Consider the following 17,502-nt stretch of genomic DNA (forward strand, 5'->3'; position numbering starts at 1 on the left):
CCCTGTCTGTTTTCCCCTCTTCACTCTCTCTCTGAGGCTTTTCTGACGTGGTCTGTCACTTTTCCTGTCCTCACACCCCTGCCACACGTACCCTTTGCCATTTCTTGCCTTTTCCCCCCCTCGCCATCTCGCCCTCGGTCCCTGCTGGATTTATCTCTGGGCAGCTCCGTCCAGGCCAGGACGTCCTTCCATTGCCGTCTGTCTTTCTGAGAGCCTTTTCTTTCTCTCCTCCATCTCCGTCTGACTGTTCGTTTCCATCTCCTTTGCTCTCTTTTCTTGTTTTCTTCCTTTTCCTTTCTTTTTCCGTCGTTCCCTTTCTTTCTATTTCTTCCTTGGCCACTCTGTCTTTGTCCTTCTCTTTGTGTCTCTGTTCCTCTGACGGTCCTTCCGCCAGTCTCTATTTTTAGCCCTCTGACACACCCCCTGTGTCCACCTCTCTGTCTGTCTGTCTCTCCCCCTCCCTCGTCTCAGGTCCAGCTTCTGGTCCCAATTAGTTGGTGGCGGCCAAGGCAGCGGCAGGTCCCCCACCCCCGGCTCCTCATTACCGCTGGCGGCTCCTAATGAGCCTGGGGAGGGGGTGACCCCGCGCCCCCGGCCCCCCGGACTGCGTCACTGCCCGGTGCGGGGGCTGCGGAGGCGATATAAGGGGGCTGCCAGCATCGCTGCCCGAGCCCACTGCGCGGTAGGGGACCGTGCGGGAAGCTGGGGGTGGGTGCACGGTAGGGCCGGGGATTCTGGGCCCCGGGATGCAGCCCCACTGAGCCCCTTTCTGGTTCACAGGTGATGGAGACCCGCCAGGTGTCCAGGAGCCCTCGGGTTCGGCTGCTGCTGCTGCTGCTGTTGCTGGTGGTGCCCTGGGGCGTCCGCACTGCCTCGGGAGTCGCCCTGCCCCCGGTCGGGGTCCTCAGGTAGGTGCCAGGCCCAGAATTCCCAGGGAGGGGTGGGGATCTGGAGAAATAGAAAGAGAACCAAAGAGAAAGGGGACAGAAGACCCAGAAAGCGGGACAGAAGCCCAAAGAGAGGGCGACCGAGACCCAGCGAGAAGACAGAGACTAGGGGTGGTGGAAGGCGGGAGGAGGGTTTGGTGGTGGTGGTGGTGCGAGAATGGACAGAGAATCAGCAAGGGAAAGAGACACAGAAAGATAGATCCCGAGAAAGGCGTGGAGAAGGCTCGAAAGGAGCCGATGCAGAAACGGATTCGTTCTTTGAGCAACGTTTAGTGGGTTCTTGGTGTGCGCCTGGCCATGTGCTGAGCGCTGTGGGCGGACAAGTGCATCAGACTCGGTCTCAGTACCCGGGGAGTTTCGAACCTGGTGAGCAGAGAGACAGAGACCCACACAGAGAACGAGACAGAGGGAGCCGGACCGACCCACTCCACCGACGGGGCAGTAACAGGGCTTCAAGTTAGACCGCGGGGAGGACAGGCGGCGGCGAGCGCGGATCTGGACGCGCGGTCACCGCGTCTCTCCACAGCCTCCGCCCCCCAGGACCGGCCTGGGCGGATCCCGCCACTCCCCGGCCGCGGAGGAGCCTGGCGCTGGCGGACGACGCGGCCTTCCGGGAGCGCGCGCGATTGCTGGCCGCCCTCGAGCGCCGCCACTGGCTGAACTCGTACATGCACAAGCTGTTGGTGTTGGACGCGCGCTGAGCGCGCCGCCAGTCCCCATCTTAATAAAGACCCTGCCGTGCGCTCCGGACTGCGCCTCATTCCTATGCGACCTGCGTGTGCGTTGGGTTGGGGGCGCGGGGCTGGAAAGGTTGGGGTAGAAAAGAGACAGGACTCTACGTCGGCCACTCTGGCATCTCTCCCCTCAGTCCCCACTCTATTTTCTTTCCTCAATTCCGTTTCTCTGCCTCTGTCTTTGTCCAGGAAGCTGGCTTCTTTCCTATTTCTGGATCTCTGCTTCCCTACCGCCCCCCACCTCCACTCTGTCCCCTCCTTTCATTCTGGGTCCCTGTCCCTCCCTACCCCCGTCTCTGTCCCCTTCTCTCTGTTTCTCTGTAATCTCCAAGGTCTCTGTTCTCCTGTGTCTCTGCTCCTTCTCTGGGTCTCTTTCCTCTCTGGGTATGTGTCCCCGTCTCCCTGAGTCCTTGTGGGTATCTCCCCTTTTACCCTCTTGGCTTTCTGGTCTTCTGAGAATCTCTGCCTCCTCTCTCTATTCTCCTTCTGCCTCTGAAACTCTTCCTTTCCTTCTCCCTCACTTTCTTTTTTCCTTTTTCCTCTACCTGACTCCTTCATATCTTCCTTTTTTTTTTTTTTCCTCCGTTAGGTTTCTATCTGTCTCTCCACCAGCTCTCACCTTTGAATTTCGCTGTTCCTCCCCCTCATCACTTCCAGACTTCTCCCCAGGCACAGTGGAAAGATCGTAGGCCCTGGTGTGAGGCAGCCCTAGCATCCAAACCCAGGGTCCTCCAAATCTAGCTGCGTAGTATTGAGAAAGCCTTCTTGACGTCAGTCTCCGCGCCTCCTTTTCTTCATCTGTTATGAGGATCCAATAAGCTATCCTTCATAAGACTTCAGCACAGCGCCTGTTACGTAGCAAAATGCTTTTTTTGGAAAAGGGTTTCCTCCTCTTATAGCAGCCTCCAGCGATTTTTTTTCAGGGTTTTCTGACTTAAGGTCTCCTTCTCGGGAGACCACCGGGGCGCCAGGCTGGGGCAGGAGAAGAGGAGAGAGGAGCAGGCGTCAGGCTCCAAAAAGGACAGGGAAAGGGCGGGGAGATACCTGGCTGCCCTTCAGCTCCGCCCTCAAGGGTAACCATGGCAACCCGGTGGTCCACAGAGGGCCAGATCAGCGCGCACTGGGCGCCGTTCGTGCGGACCGCGCTCTCATTGGTTTAAAGAAGAGGGTGGAGCTGGCCGCGCCTGCTGCGCGGGAAGCGGGGCCGCCACATGTGGTTGGCAAGGTCTCCCAAAGTTTGCATTTTCGGGAGGCGGACCGAGCCCTAATTGGCCCTTGGACTGTGGGGGCGGGACTGTTTCTCTGTCGTTCCAAATAACAAAGGAAAGACTGTATTCCTCAAAACTATCTGGAGTTGGCCTAATTTTACAAATAAGACTGACAGTCAGGAGGAATTTTCCCAAGTTGTTAGAGCTACTAAGCGACAAAAGGATAACTGGAATCCAGGTATGTGCAATTTCAAAAGTCTCGACTTTTCCACTACTCTCATGGAGAAATGGAATTAAAATGTTAATGAGCAGTTGCTATATAGCAGGCACTCTTCTAAGTGCTGTGCTTGTATTAGCTCTTTTAACCTCACAACGACCCTATGAAGAGCCTCCTCCTGTTTCCCCGAGGGCCTGGTAGCTGGGTACTGGCCTGGTCTCTTCCTACACTCTATTTTCTCCCTGATCCGTTTCCGAACATTTGAGGTTTTTGACCAAAATGGTGTCTGGAACCTCCTCCCTTCCCACTCTACTCTCAAGCAAATTCAGCAGTCCCCACAGCTTCCGCCACCACCGACAGCTGACAACACCCAGACCCCCTTCTCCAGCCTGGGAGCTCAGAGCTCAGGACTCCAGCCCTTAAATGAACTGAGTCTTTCCCTGAACTCACTCCTTATCATGGGTTCCCTATCTTGGGAATGGCTGCACTGTCTCCTAGTCACTGGACCAGGTCCCAAGGGTTGTCCTTGTCCTGCCGCTTTCGCCATCCTTTACAGCTTGTCAGTCTCCAGCCTGGTCCCTCCCGCCCTGCCATGGCTTTGCTCTTCCCTCCTCTCCACCCGCATGCCCTGCCTCAGGCCTCATTCTCTCCTACCTGGACCACAGCCCCAGACTCCTCCCCACCTGCTGGCCTTCATTCTCATCCCCTTCATTCATTGATCTCCTCCATAGGCCCCAAATGCTCTTCTTCCCACCCAGAGTTCTGCCTTCCCTTGCTCACAGCCCTTTCACGGGCACTGGGGAATAAAGTTCAAGCTGGTGTTCAAATTCCTTCATGGGCTCTTGCCTACCTCTCTTATTTCCCACCACTCTGTAGCCTTCAATCCCTTCCCGACTCCAAATCCTTTTAATTTTTTTTTTTTTTTAAATCCAGCAACAGGATGCTGCCCATGGCTCTCCACACACCCTGGTCTCTTTCCCACCTCTATGACACCCTCCCTGGGCCCCTGCTGACTGTAACCCAAACCTTACCCATCTTTCAATACTAAACACAAATGTCACTTGTCTGGAAAGAATTCTGTAACCTCCCAGCCGAATCAGTTGCCTTTTCTGGGCTCTCACAGGACCTGCAGCTACCTCCATCAGTCTTTAAATAGGTTCGATTCTGTCCCTCCCTTGCTCAAAACTCTCCAAGGAAGCATCTGGGGTGCTGAAACTGTCTACTATTTTGACCTGGGCTGTGATTTTCATGGGTATATACGTACACAAAAGTTTATCCGGCTGATACTTAAGGTTTGTCTGCTATCTGTACGTAAGCTGCGCCTCAATTAAAATGTCAAAAACCAAAGACAAACAAGCAATAAAACCTCCCAAAGCCCCATCATTCTCAGGAGAAAATCTGAGCTCCTCAGCTTGATGTTGGAGGTCCTGCTTTCCCCTACAGCTTCATTTTTCTAAGGTCTAGCTGTTGCAAAGAAATGATGAACAAATATTTGTTGAATCAATAAATGACACCCCGGTGCATTTCCTGTTTGCCATTTGCACTCTAGCGGACGTCTCTGGTCTATGCCTGGTCCACATCCCTGTCCCCCTTTTTCTGTAGAGAGTTGTTGCTGCCTTTGATGGCTGTGACTGGAGAGTCTGGTGGGGCTGCCAATCTTGTGATCCTTCTCCTTGGCCACAGGGATGGGCGTGGGCCACAAACATTGCCTGTCATAGTAGCCCAATCCCCTGAGAGCTGGGAAAGGGGACCCTCCTTTGACTCTCCTAGTTGAAGGTAGGGCCCTGTCTCCTTCCTATCTTGGGATTTTCCCAGATAAGGATGTTCAACTGATAGGCTGCTATAAACAGCAGACAGCCACCCGTGTGAGTTCATTCACTGAACTGGACTGAGACTGAGTTTGGGTCCCAACTCTCACAAGTTTTAGCTGTGACATCTACGCCAAGTCATTTAACTTCTCTGTGCTTCAGTGTCTTCATTTGTAAAGCAATAACAGCACCATCTACTTCTTAGTATGGAGGTGAAGATTAAATACATATCTCAAAGTGCCTAGCTCAGCGCCCTCCCACCCTGGGGCCAGCCATCCTGGGTGTCCACTCTTGTTATTTACAGGGAGTGCTGCAGCCATGGTGTAAGGATCCTGCTGGCGGTGCTATGAGGCAGGCAAAGCTTGGGGCATTCCCTGCACAACTCCAATACCAAGGGCCACGTGCCCCACACAGTGGGTGCCCAATCGTGTATTTTTGGGGAGTAGCAGACTCCATGTGCTTCCCTCTTGTGTCCTCAGCTTTACTCTAGCGGGGAAGGGGCTTACAGTGTAATGATGCACCAGAGCTGCACCATGCAGACGGTCCCTGTGAATAACAGGGAGGGGCTGGGGTCTCACATGTGTGTTTTTCTTAATTTTTTTTTGTTTTTTTTGAGACAGAGTCTCACTCTGTTGCCCAGGCTGGAGTGCAGTGGCACGATGTCCACTCACTACAACCTCTGCCTCCCAGGTTCAAGTGATTCTCCTGCCTCAGCTTCCTGAGTAGCTGGGATTACAGGCAGCTCCACCACACCAGGTGGCTAATCTTTGTTATTTTAGTAGAGACAGGGTTTCACCATGTTGGCCAGGCTGGTCTTGAACTCTTGATCTCAGGTGATCCTCCTGCCTTGGCCTCCCAAAGTGCAGGGATTACAGGCGTGAGCCACTGCACCTGGTCCAGGAAGATTGTCCTTTATTGAGTTAGGATGCAGTTAGGACTGGGCCAACCTAGGCTCCTACCCATGGTGGGGTGGCAGGACAGAGTCAGGATCCTTTTGCAGGAGGGCAAGGCAGAGGTGTAGAGAAGGTAAGAGGGAGAGAGAGATCAGGGAGAGGAGGTATCCTGGAGCCCTTCAAAGCAGCCTGGCGATGCGTGCCAAGGCCACTCAGCAGCTGCACACTGTGGTGGTGTGTAGGTGACTCCCAAAGTGTTTTGTTGGGTCCATGCCCTGCAGTGGTTTTCAGTGTGAAGGAGGTGTGTGGCAAGGCATTTTCAAGGTACCCAGGCTCCCCAGAGGTACTTGACCTCCCAGGTCCCCCAGGCTCCCTTACAGTTAAGGGTAGTCACATCAAACAGTCTGGCTAGCGAAACAAACACAAGTCTGCTGGTGGCTCTGGGCAGGCAACTGCTTCTCTTTTATTACGAGTATGATTTGAATCTACCCACTACACACTGAGGCTACTGCCTCTCTTTATAGAAAGGAAGGGAAAAGTTTCCGTCTCCCGCAGATGCGATGTAGGAAGCTGCAGTCGCCAACTCCTGAGCATGAGGGAGGGGACAGGAGAATCACTGAGGCCCCGACCCCGAGGCAACCGAGACTTAGCTGTGTGCCCACAGCTGCCCTCACCAGGCTTGCTTTGTGAGGGAATAACCCTTAGTGCTTAATCCATTACTGGGGAGTTTTGCTATTGTTAAGAAATATCAACATTAAAAAACTAGCAGACTTCACATAAAAACCCAACACAGGGATGTGGATCCCCTGTACTGTGTCTGGGGTAAGCCGGCTCAACGCTGGGCTAACAATGGGGATCCGAGTGGAGAGAGGGCCGGGGGATTTACTGAGCTAGACACAGCTCTGAGGGGCAAGTGGAGCCTCTCACACTGGAGGGGGCTGGAGGTAGCAGAGCTGGAGGTGGGGCCAGGTGGGAGGTGGGGAGGGGCCCAGTAGCAGGACAGAGAGCAGCAGCACCAGCAGCAGCAGCAGGCCCAGGACCGGAGCTGGGATCAGTGGATGTGGAGTGACCCTGGTGGGGAGGTGGGAGAGCGTTTAGGGCAGGGTCCGGGCAGCCTCTGCTCTTCCCAAGGTCAGATCACCTCCTTCCTTCTGGAGAGGCCTGGGGGCACACCTGAGCCGCTGTGGGGGCAGGCAGAGCTGGCCCCAGGGCCTCCTCCTGACTGGGACCAGCTCTTTCATCACAGGCACCAAGGCTTGCTGGAGTTCCTGCTGCGCAGGCCTGCTGGGGGAAAGGAGGGAATCACCACTGGGTTTTTCCTTGTCCCCAGTTTCCCTCCCGGACCCCGTGGGTCCTATTACCTCTCTGGAGGGCTTTCTAGGATGTCTCCAGGGCGAGGGTCTCCTAGAGGCATAGGGAGATCCGCCTGGGAGGACAAAAGAGGTGCATTTGAGGCACTGGGTTCTGGACTGAGAGGTCCTCAGGTCAGCCCACTGGACATAAGCGACCACACAGAAGGTGGTGGAGCTCAGGAGTTAACTGAGTGCACTTCTCTGAGATGCTGCCAGGTTGGGTTCCCAGTTCTGCCAGCTTCTGGCTGAGGGTCCTTGGCATGTCACCACACCTCTCCGTGCCTCTCTTTCCGCATCTGCTGGCCAGGGATGTCCCCACCTCATAGGGTTAACATGGTGACTAAATGAGTGAATGTGGGGGAAAAAAAAGGTGGGGGTAGTAGCTTGGACAGTGCCTGGTACCTAGTGAGTGCTCAGTGTCTGTGTGAGCTATTCAATATCATCACTTCCATTTTCCATTGGATTCTGGAAGTATCTAAGCTCTCCGAGGGCAGAGACCACATCTTCCACAGGTGCCCACCCCGTGCTGGGCCTCATGCAGAATCCTGTCTTCCTGCCTATGCCAGAATCAGCAGATGCTTTACTAATGAAAAACATGCCATTATAGGACAGGCGCGGTGGCTCACGCCTATAATCCCAGCACTTTGGGAGGCTGAGGCGGGCGGATCACAAGGTCAGGATATGGAGACCATCCTGGCCAACACGGCAAAACCACGTCTCTACTAAAAACACAAAAATTAGCTGGGTGTGGTGGCACGTGCCTGTAATCCCAGCTACTCAGGAGGCTGAGGCACGAGAATCGCTTGAACCCAGGAGGCGGAGCTTGCAGTGAGCTGAGATCACGCCCCTGCACTTCAGCCTGGCGACAGAGCGAGACTCCGTCTCAAAAAGAAAAACAAAACAAAAACACCATGCCATTATAAATGGCATAATTACAAATGTATTTTTCTCATTGTTCATGGTTGCTATACTGAAATATGATTGATTTTTTATTTTGACCTTTCACCCAGCAACCATGCTAAATTCACTGATTAATTCCAACACTTCATCTGAAGATTCAAAGATCAAAGCCCCAGCTGTCCCTCCAGGGTTAGGCCCCACTCACTGTGCCGCCTCATCCCCCATGTCTCCCTGAAGGGCCTCACCTCTATGGGTCTCCGGCCTTCCTACTGACTCAGATGAGGATGATGAATGACAATAATAATGGCAGTAAATAAAAACAGAACACCAATCACAATCAATATGTTCACCTCTACCACCTGCTGTGCCAGGCAGGGACCCAGGCCCTTTATGACATGGTCCTTAACCCTCCTCCCCACCCTGGGAGCTAGGAAGAGATTATCCCTGTGTGAGCTGTGAGGAAGCTGAGGTGGAGCCCCAGTCTCTGCAAGGGAGTGTGGTATGTCGAGAGGAGGTGGGCTTCGGGGCCAGGGCGCTGGGAGCTGAGCGTCATGGAGGTAGCTATCTTGACTGGTTTGGACCCTGAAGAGCCCCAAGGGCCCTGACAGTGCCTGATGCACAACAGGCAGACTCCAGCCCAGCTCCTGCCTTCCTCAGCTCAGAACCCAGGGCTCCTCACCTCTGCTTACCGAGTTTCTTTCCCCGTCCTTGCCTGAGAACAGAAATCCTAACCTCCACCGGGCACTGGGCTCTGAGGAGCAGAGGAGCTGGCCTGTGTGGCTGCAGGCGGGGGGGCTGTGGGCACTGTGCCCCCAGGGAGTTCTGAGGCTGGCTGGGGCGGGCCAGCCCAACCTCTCCCAGTGTGGGCGCATGTGCGTGTGCATTTATGCAATCCGGGGGTGCAGCCACGTCTATGAGGCCTGCGGTGTGGTGGCTGCAGCCCTGTGTGTGTGGCTGGGGGGCTCCCCTGGGAGCAGCCTGGCCGCCCACCAGCCTCTAGGCCTCCCCCCACCTCGCCATCGCTCTCATTAGCTACAGCAAGGGCCTTGTTATCTCTTGGCCAAATGATTTTTCTCTCTGCTCCTGAGGAGTTGGGGTGTGAGGTTGGGGCTTGGGAAGAGTTGAAATGAACGACTCAGTCTCTGCGGGCTTGGAGTGGATGGGGACTGGGGAGGGGTGCTGGGGACTGCCTACCGTGACCTGGCTCTCTGCGTCCTCCTCTTCCTCTCTTCTGGTCAACCTGAGGGCCAACAAAGTCACTGCTGGCATCGTCCTCTCCTCCCTGGTTCCCTTTGCCTACTATGGGCTGGGAGGGAAGCCTTGGAGCAGGGTCTTAGCACAGGCCCGGGAGCATGGACAGGCCTGGGGGAGGCCAGGGAGCATGGATGGATCTCTGGGGAGGCCAGGGAGCACGGACGGGCCTGGGGGAGGCCAGGGAGCATAGACGGGCCTGGGGGAGGCCAGGGAGCATGGATGGGCCTGGGGGGTGTCCTGCATATGTATTTTTCACAGGAATTTTCAAAAAATTATCCAAAGGGTCTGTGACCACTAAAGAATAAGGGGGCCTCTTCATCTCAGAGTGGTTTTCTCAGCCACTACTTCCCCAGTGGGTCCCCCAGCTGGGAACTGAGGTTTCCAGCTCTCTCACTTTCCAAAGTATCAGAGATTCAGGCCTCTGTAAGACCCCAGAGCACGTGTCGAAACGCCCTTCCTGTCTAGTGGGTTGAGCCATTTTTCAGTGGCTGTCACTGGGTACTGTCTGAGGACTGGGACACCAGCTCAGACCTCCCAGCCCACAGAACCCCACTGTTGGAGCTCTTCCCCATGCCAAATCCTCTTAGGTGTGCAAGCCCCTCTTCCAGGAGGACTGGAAGAGCCCTGAGGGGTCAGCATGCCACTCACTCACTCATTCACTCACGTCTTCCGAGGAGCAGACCCTGGGCCTATGGGCTGGGAGAGGAGACCTGGCCCTGCCCTCAGCGAGTCTCAGAGTCTTGGTCTAGGACATCTGGCTCCCAACCCTGCCTCGGGGGAAGGCTCCTAGGGAGGCCCCTCCTAGGGTCATAGCCATCTGAGTCCCTGAAATGCTGCTTTAGGGACTCAGGCCTCAAGCTGCCCAGCCTGAATGCCCCTTAGAGACCCAGCCATCCACACCACCAGCCACTGCCTTCACTGGGGAGCAGAGATTCAGCCCTGCAGTTGCCACTACCACCACGTTCAGACCCAAAACCCTCAGAGATACCCTCAGGAATACAGCTGTGCTCCCACGCAATAAGGGATCCAGGCTTTTAGGCCCCAGTCAGACATACACTGTCTGATCCCCTGAAACTTCTACTTGGGACCCAACCCCTCTCCAGGTCCAAGTCCTAACCGCTGGCTACCTTTAGGGGCCATTGTATTCACCAGCTTCCTCACTCCCAGCTTTCCAACCTGCGGATCAAACAGCCCCTGCCCTCTGGAAACTCGGAAACTCGCACGGCACCTGCCTCCCCGACTTCCACTACTGCTCAGCCCCTTCTCCCCTCTTTTCTCTGGTGACGCAAAGGGAGGTCATAGCTCCGGAGCTCCCATCCCGCCCAATCTCAGCTCTTCCCAGACAAGTCCAATTAGAGGCCTTGGCAGGCAGCCTCATTAGTAGCCGCAGCTGGGAGCCTGAAAGAGGGGAGGGGGAGAGGAAAGCAACACAGGAAACCAGAGGCCCCAAGGCCAGGGCCCTGGAGGAGGGTGGGCCCAGTCATCTAGTGCTTTCTCCATCCTCAGAGGCCTGGACACAGCCTCCTAACAATCACATCCCAATCACAGGGCTGGAACTTCATAGCTCACACCAGCCTGACTGCAAAGTACCTGAGCTGGAATCTGAATCCACGCTGATTCCAGAGGCCCCCCTCACCCCCAAGATCTCCCAGCTGACTGGGAGCTCTCCAGGGAGGTTCCCTGGAGCCTCGGGAAAGGTGTGTTCAGTGAGAGAACGACCATGTGACTGAGCTGTCCCTTCTGCCTGACAATTGTGTCTTCTTGTCTAAGAGTTTCCTATACTAACACCACTCCCACAGGGCTCCATTCAGGCATGGTGGCCTGCCTCGGCCTCGCTAAGAGCCTTCCCCCGAGGCAGAGTCAGGAACCAGATCTCCTCCTAGACCTGACGGCAGGGCCAGGTCTCATCTCCTGGCCTACAGGTCCAGGGTCTGCTCTGGGAAGATGTGAAGAATGAGTGAATGAGCGGCATGCCAACCCCCTCAGGGCTCATCCAGTCCTCCTACTCTAAGCATCTGTGAATGGGGTGTCACCCTGAGGCAGATGGATGGCTCAGCTCCTTACCACATGGATGGCTCCTTCCTTCCTTCTCCATGGTGCGCTGGCTCTCCCTGGAAGTTTCTCTGTGGAAACAAAAAGGTTAGTTCTTCTCTGATTCTTCTCAAAGCTCCAGCCCTAACAGTGCCCACTGTCTCTCCACTGGTCCCAGACCCCATATGCAAAAGGTCTTCCAGGCTGCAACCTGCACGTGAATTCACCACCGTCTACAACCTATCCCCGTCTCGTGCTCCCCTACGTGAGGATGGCCCTATTATCCCCCCGAGGGCAGAAGCCAAAAACCAAAGGGTTGTTCTCGATGCCACCAAGCCCCCTTCCTGGACAGGACCCAGGAGTCCCGGTCGCCTAAACTTCCTGGATGTTCCACAGACCTCGTACACTTATCTGGGTCCCACAGGAGATCAGCACTTCCCTGTCCAACCGCCTTCTCATCCCAGGTTCCCAGACTTGGGCTGGGTCCATCTGCTCCCCCTCAGGACCCAAGTACCTCTTGGTTTCTCCAGAGACGTATCAGCATTGCCCTTGACCTCAACAACCAACTTGACATTGTTTTTTAAATGCAATCCTTGAGCTCCAGGCTGGTGCATCCAACTGCTTCCAGGCAGCCCCCAGACATCCCTCAAGATTTCACCTCATGAGGTCACAAGTTCCAAGTCTTTCCTCCTCTCCTCCCTCCCCATCACCCACATCCCATCTGATCCCCGCTCTGTCCCTCCACCCCAATTATGTCTGTCTGTCCCTTTTCCTCCATCCCTAGGGCCCTGGCCTGGCTCAGGCTTCATCACCATTGCTCCAGCCTCCTCCCTGCCTCCAGTAGGTCCCTCACATGGTCCCAGAGGGATCTTTTCATGCCCAGAGCTGACCCCACCCTTCCTGTGGCTTTCCGAAGAAAAGTACAATCTGTTAGCTTGTCAGAGATTTCCTTTCATGATCTGGCCCTGGCCTCGTCTCCCCCAGTCTCTGACCTGACAGATACCCCTTCTCTGGGCTGCCACAGGCCCATCCCCCACCTCTAGCACAATGATCATTCTGCACTGGGCCAACCCATTTGCAGGGTCTCTCCTATCAGGCCTTGAGCACTGACAGGCCTGGCCCCAAGGGACTCAGCTCTGTATCCCTGGGCCCATCGCAGGTTGCACCCTGAGGCCTGGCTCAGTCTTCCCCTTGACAAGCCTGTCTCTCAGGGGCATCTGAGAGCTCAAAGCAGAAGCCCAATCTGACTGACACTTCTGGGGATGAGGCTCTGTCCCCAGCAAGCTGTGTGACCAGGGCCATGTGATTTCTCCCTGAGCCTCAGTGTCCCATGAGTAACAAGATGATGCCTGCCTTACAGAGACACCGGGAGAGTTCGGTGAGAACCCAAACAAGCTCTACTGTCAACGAGAAACACAGAAGCTTTTCTCAAACCAGGGAAAAAGTGATCAGAGAAACGAGTCTCTCCTGAAGGATGGCAAAGAGCTTTGAAGACAATACAAGACAATACAGCATCGTTTACAGAGCTGTTTACAACATTTTCTTTAAAAGAAAAAAACAGAGAGAGAGCCCAGAGCAGTGACTCATGCCTGTAATCCCAGCACTCTTCGAGCCACTGGCACAGCCTGTGCAAGGCCTTGGCATAAAATCATGAGGCTGAGGTAGGAGGATCACTTGAGCCCAGGAGTTCAGCCAGCCTGGGCAACATAGGGAGACCTCATTTCTACAAAAAATAGAAAAATCAGCTACGCATGGTGGCACACGCCTGTGGTTCCAGCTACTTGGGAAGCTGAGGTGGAAGGATCACCTGAGTCCAGGGAGATTGAGGCTGCAGTGAACTGTGATAATGCCACTGCACCCCAGCCTGGGCAACAGAGAAGAGAGTGAGATTCTGTCTCAAAACAAATAAATAAATAAATAAATAAAAGCCAGGTGCAGTGGCTCATGCCTGTAATCCAGCATTTTGGGAGGCCGAGGCAGGCAGATCACCTGAGACCAGGAGTTCAACACCAGCCTGGCCAACATGGTGAAACCCTGTCTCTACTGAAAAACACAAAAATTAGCCGGGTGTGGTGGCAGGTGCCTGTAGTCCCAGTGGCTCGGGAGGCTGAGGTGGGAGGATTGCCTATGTCCAGGAGGTTGAGGCTGCAGTGAGTCAAGTTCACTCCACTCTAGGCAACAGAATAAGACAAGATCCTGTCTCTAAAAACAAAAAACAAACAAACAAAAAAACCCAATGGTTATTGCTGAGTTAAAGATGTCATAGTGAGCTTGCTGGCTTTTCTTCAAGGTACTTATATTTGAAACATAAATGCTTAATATATCCTTAAAATGTTAGCATAAACAACTTACTTATTCCCTTCCTACAGTAGTACAGTTTTAAATAATGTAATTCCTGAGAGTGTTTTCTAAAAAAACAAAACAACAATAAAAGCCGCAGTGCAATCTGTGTGTTTGCTTTGTTCACCTTTGTCTCCAACGCTGGCAGGTCAGTCCCTGGGGCAGGGGCGGTGTCTGGTCTGGCTTGTGGCTGGGTGTCCAGCACACAGTGTGCTCTCAATTAACATTTTCTCATCAAATGGGGAACAAGCAAAGGTGTGAGTGAATGGGCTGGCCAGGGCAGCACCTGGAGCTCCGGGCCCCTTTCCAGCTCCTGGACTTCAGAGCTTTTCCTGTGCTCACCTGTCCCCCAGCTGGGGCTTCAGATGGAAACTCAGCTTCCTCACTGGTATCATGGGTGACTTCCTCCCACTGCCACACCCCACACAGAGGGTTGGAGAGATCAGCAATTGCCACTTCCTGTTTCTGGGACAGAAGTTGTTTCCGAGGTCAGGGAGAGTCATATTAAGGTAGAAGACAAAGTCAGACATAGAAACGGGTTTAGGTGTGTGGCTGTAAATAGGATGAGAGGTAGAAAAGAGCTAGTGTGGGGCTGGGGTTGGGGAGTGGGCAGAAGCAGGAACAGGGGAGGGTTTGCTGCCAGGACCAAGGTCTGGGTTCGAGATGAAGTTAAGGAGTGAGATGGTCATGGAGGGAGACGAGATAGGGGTGAGTCACAGCTGGATCGGACTGGGGTCTGGCATAGGCCTGAGGCTGGCAGTGGGTTTGGGGTTAGGATCCGAGATAGAGTTAGAGAAAAGCTAAGGTTGCGATGGGAGCCTCTGGCAGCAATGTGGTTAGGGCTAGGCTGGTGTGAGGATCAGAGTGGGGAGATGTTTGGAGATTCTGCCTTGGTGGCCTGCAGCTTATTCCAGGCGTGTTAGGCCCACCTGTCGAATGGCCTCGATCTCCAAGCCCAGCGATGGGGGCAGCAGCTGGGTCCAGCCCACTCTTCTCAGCTGGGCCCCTTCAGGTAGCCTGGCCACACAGGGAGGAGGGAGGAAGGCGGCCTTTGTGCCTGGTAGCCACTCAGTCGACTCATGCTGGCCTCCCTTCCCTGCCCACCTTGGGGCTGGAGGCCAGGGTGTCCCTGCCCTTAGGCTCCCCTCCTGCCTCCTCCTACCCCATGAAGTTCCACTCACTCATCGGGCCCCTCATAGGTCTGACTCAGCTGCTCCTCCAGGCGTGAAATCTCCAGCCTCAGTTCCTGCAAAGCAGAAAGTGGGGGGCACATCTGGCTCTCCATTTTTCCCACCCCGGGCTCCTCTTCCAGGGTTCTTTCCACTTTCCTGACCACTTTGGGCTCCCCAGACACATACTGCCTAGGGACAAAGGGCAGAAAGCCGTGACAGAATATTAGGAAGCCAAAGAGAGACAGAGAGCAAGAGGAATCCAGAAGCTAAAGCACAGGCCAAGAGGCCGGGAGTGGTGGCTCACGCCTGTAATCCCAGCACTTCAGGAGGCCGAGGCGGGCAGATCACGAGGTCAGGAGATCGAGACCACCCTGGCTGACAGGGTGAAACCCCGTCTCTACTAAAAATACAAAAAATTAGCCGGGCATGGTGGCACGTGCTTGTAGTCACAACTTACTTGGGAGGCTGAGGCAGAAGAATCACTTGAACCCAGCAGGAGGAGCTTGCAGTGAGCCAAGATTGTGCCACTGCACTCCAGCCTGGGCGACCAACCAGACTCCGTCTCAAAAAAGAAAAACAAAACAAAACAAAACAAAAGCACAGCCAAGAAAATTAAGAGAAGGAAGGCAGAGGCAGTGATGCATGAAAGAATGAAAGACATAGATGGAAACAGACTCACAGGCAAGAGAAACACTAGGGCTAAGAGACTGGTAAAGACCAGAGCCAAACAGAGAAGACTTGCCTAGGGAGACAGACAGCCTAGACCTAGAGGCAGAGACAGGAACCCACAGGAGCCTGGCAGAGACACATAAAGATGAGGAGGGGAGGCTGGGCGCGGTGGCTCATGCCTGTAATCCCAGCACTTTGGGAGGCCGAGGTGGGCGGATCACGAGGTCAAGAGATCAAGACCATCGTGGCCAACATGGTGAAACCCCGTCTCTACTAAAAATACAAAAATCAGCTGGGCATGATGGTGTGCACCTGTAGTCCCAGCTATTTGGGAGGCTGAGGCAGGAGAATCGCTTGAACTTGGGAGGCAGAGGTTGCAGTGAGCCGAGATTGCGTCACTGCACTCCAGTCTGGTGACAGAGCGAGACTCTGTCTCAAAAAAAAAAAAAAAAAAAAGATAAGGAAGGGTGTGTGAGAAGACAACCACAGAGAATGAAAGTGAATGGAAGGAAGGAACAGAGAAAAAGTGAAAAGGCAGATACAGAAACAGAGGGTGGGACACACAGTAAGTCATACAGTCAGACATTTAGGATGGAAGAAGCAAGATGTGGCCGCCGACAGAGAAAGAGGGACGAGGAGAGGCAGCAAGTCCCAGAGATGGCAGAAGAGAAGTGGCGAGGGCCGCTGAGTTACCTGCGTCGTCACTCTGTATTCTTGCAAGGTCTGGGCCAGGCTCTCCACATGGCGAGTGCGCTGGGAAAGCCGAAAGCCAAATGAGACTGGGACCAGTTCCCCGAAGACAGTGGGGTTGGTGGTGGCGGGGGGACTGGCTGGGGGGTTAAGGGACAAGGGTGAGCTTGAGGGAGGAGCTGGGGCCCAAGGGAGAGCACCGGGCAGAAGGGCTTCCAGATCCCTGAGGGGCCACATTGGGACCTGGGGAATCCCTCCAATCTCTCCGGCTGCACATCCAAGGATCAGACCCAAGTAGGACTTCCCTTTCTAGACCAGGGGCAGGAAGTGGCTGGCGCACATGGAAGGCAAATCTCTTTCCCTCCCCAGGCCCCTCACCTCAGAGAGGATGGTGTCTCGTTGGCAAATGAGGTGTTCACACTCAAAGAGCTGCCGCTGCCAAGAAAGGAGCCGGTCCATCCATCCAACCTCCCAGGACTCCCCTTGGTCCTGCCCTCCGTCTGGCCTGCCCTGCTCTCCCACACCCCACCGATTCAACCTCCTGAGATGTTCCGGGACTTCAGGGATTTTAGGGATGCCGGGGTGGTCCTGGAAGTCTGACAGTTTGATGGAAGACCCTGCTCTCATCAGGCTGCAGTCAGTAAAACCGGAAATGGGAAAAATGGCCCCCGGGTGGTGGAAAGTTGTCAGGCACTAGGAAGGAGTGGCACCTTCAAAGTGTCCTTCTCCATGGCCAGTTCCTGACTTCTCTTCTTCACTCCATCCCGCTCGGCCAGCAGTTTCCCGTTCTAGAAGAAGGAATGGCTGGTTACATTCACTTCAGCAAATGGTGTTGTTAAAATTAACAGCAGATACTTGCTAAACACTTGGCTGATATGCATCAGGTCTCATGCTAAGCACTTCATGGTTTTAACCCATTTAATTCCTCCCACCATTCTGGTGGGACCTCAGCTTTAATTTCTCTGAGTGTGGCTCCCCCATCTATAAAAATGGAGCTAGGCCAGGCACGGTGGCTCACGTCTGTAATCCCAGCACTTTGGGAGGCTGAGGCGGGTGGATCACGAGGTCAGGAGTTCCAGACAAGTCTGGCCAACATGGTGAAACCCCGTCTCTACTAAATATACAAAAATACAAAAATTAGCCAGGCATGGTAGCGCATGCCTGTAATCCCAGCTACTCAGGAGGCTGAAGCAGGGGAACTGCTTGAACTGGGGAGGCAGAGGTTGCAGTGAGCCAAGATCGCACCACTGCACTCCAGCCTGGGCAACAGAGCAAGACTCTGTCTCA

The 17,502-nt window shown here is 54.5% G+C and overlaps 2 protein-coding genes across 2 annotated transcripts in view; one reads left to right on the forward strand and one right to left on the reverse strand.

Annotated features, from left to right (window-relative positions):
- Positions 1 to 682: 682 nt before the first annotated feature.
- Positions 683 to 1,702, forward strand: PTH2 (parathyroid hormone 2). The gene is made up of 2 exons (XM_011946389.1): positions 683 to 908; positions 1,474 to 1,702. Exons 1-2 carry the CDS (start codon positions 784 to 786, stop codon positions 1,646 to 1,648), a joined length of 300 nt encoding a protein of 99 aa, XP_011801779.1. The 5' UTR covers positions 683 to 783; the 3' UTR covers positions 1,649 to 1,702.
- Positions 1,703 to 6,242: 4,540 nt separating this feature from the next.
- Positions 6,243 to 17,502, reverse strand: part of CCDC155 (coiled-coil domain containing 155) — a 34,425-nt gene continuing 23,165 nt past the window's right edge. Inside the window, exons 10-20 of the mRNA XM_011946390.1 lie at positions 16,926 to 17,003; positions 16,594 to 16,650; positions 16,219 to 16,278; positions 14,866 to 14,930; positions 14,614 to 14,701; positions 14,027 to 14,149; positions 11,378 to 11,436; positions 9,254 to 9,299; positions 7,169 to 7,233; positions 6,981 to 7,088; positions 6,243 to 6,878 (exon numbers count right to left, since the gene is read on the reverse strand). Coding sequence (XP_011801780.1) covers positions 6,731 to 6,878; positions 6,981 to 7,088; positions 7,169 to 7,233; positions 9,254 to 9,299; positions 11,378 to 11,436; positions 14,027 to 14,149; positions 14,614 to 14,701; positions 14,866 to 14,930; positions 16,219 to 16,278; positions 16,594 to 16,650; positions 16,926 to 17,003 — 897 coding nt within the window. The 3' untranslated portion in view covers positions 6,243 to 6,730. The remainder of the gene's footprint in view (positions 6,879 to 6,980; positions 7,089 to 7,168; positions 7,234 to 9,253; positions 9,300 to 11,377; positions 11,437 to 14,026; positions 14,150 to 14,613; positions 14,702 to 14,865; positions 14,931 to 16,218; positions 16,279 to 16,593; positions 16,651 to 16,925; positions 17,004 to 17,502) is intronic.

Source organism: Colobus angolensis, unplaced genomic scaffold (genome assembly GCF_000951035.1).
Source record: "Colobus angolensis palliatus isolate OR3802 unplaced genomic scaffold, Cang.pa_1.0 Scaffold25, whole genome shotgun sequence".
Lineage (NCBI taxonomy): Eukaryota > Metazoa > Chordata > Mammalia > Primates > Cercopithecidae > Colobus > Colobus angolensis.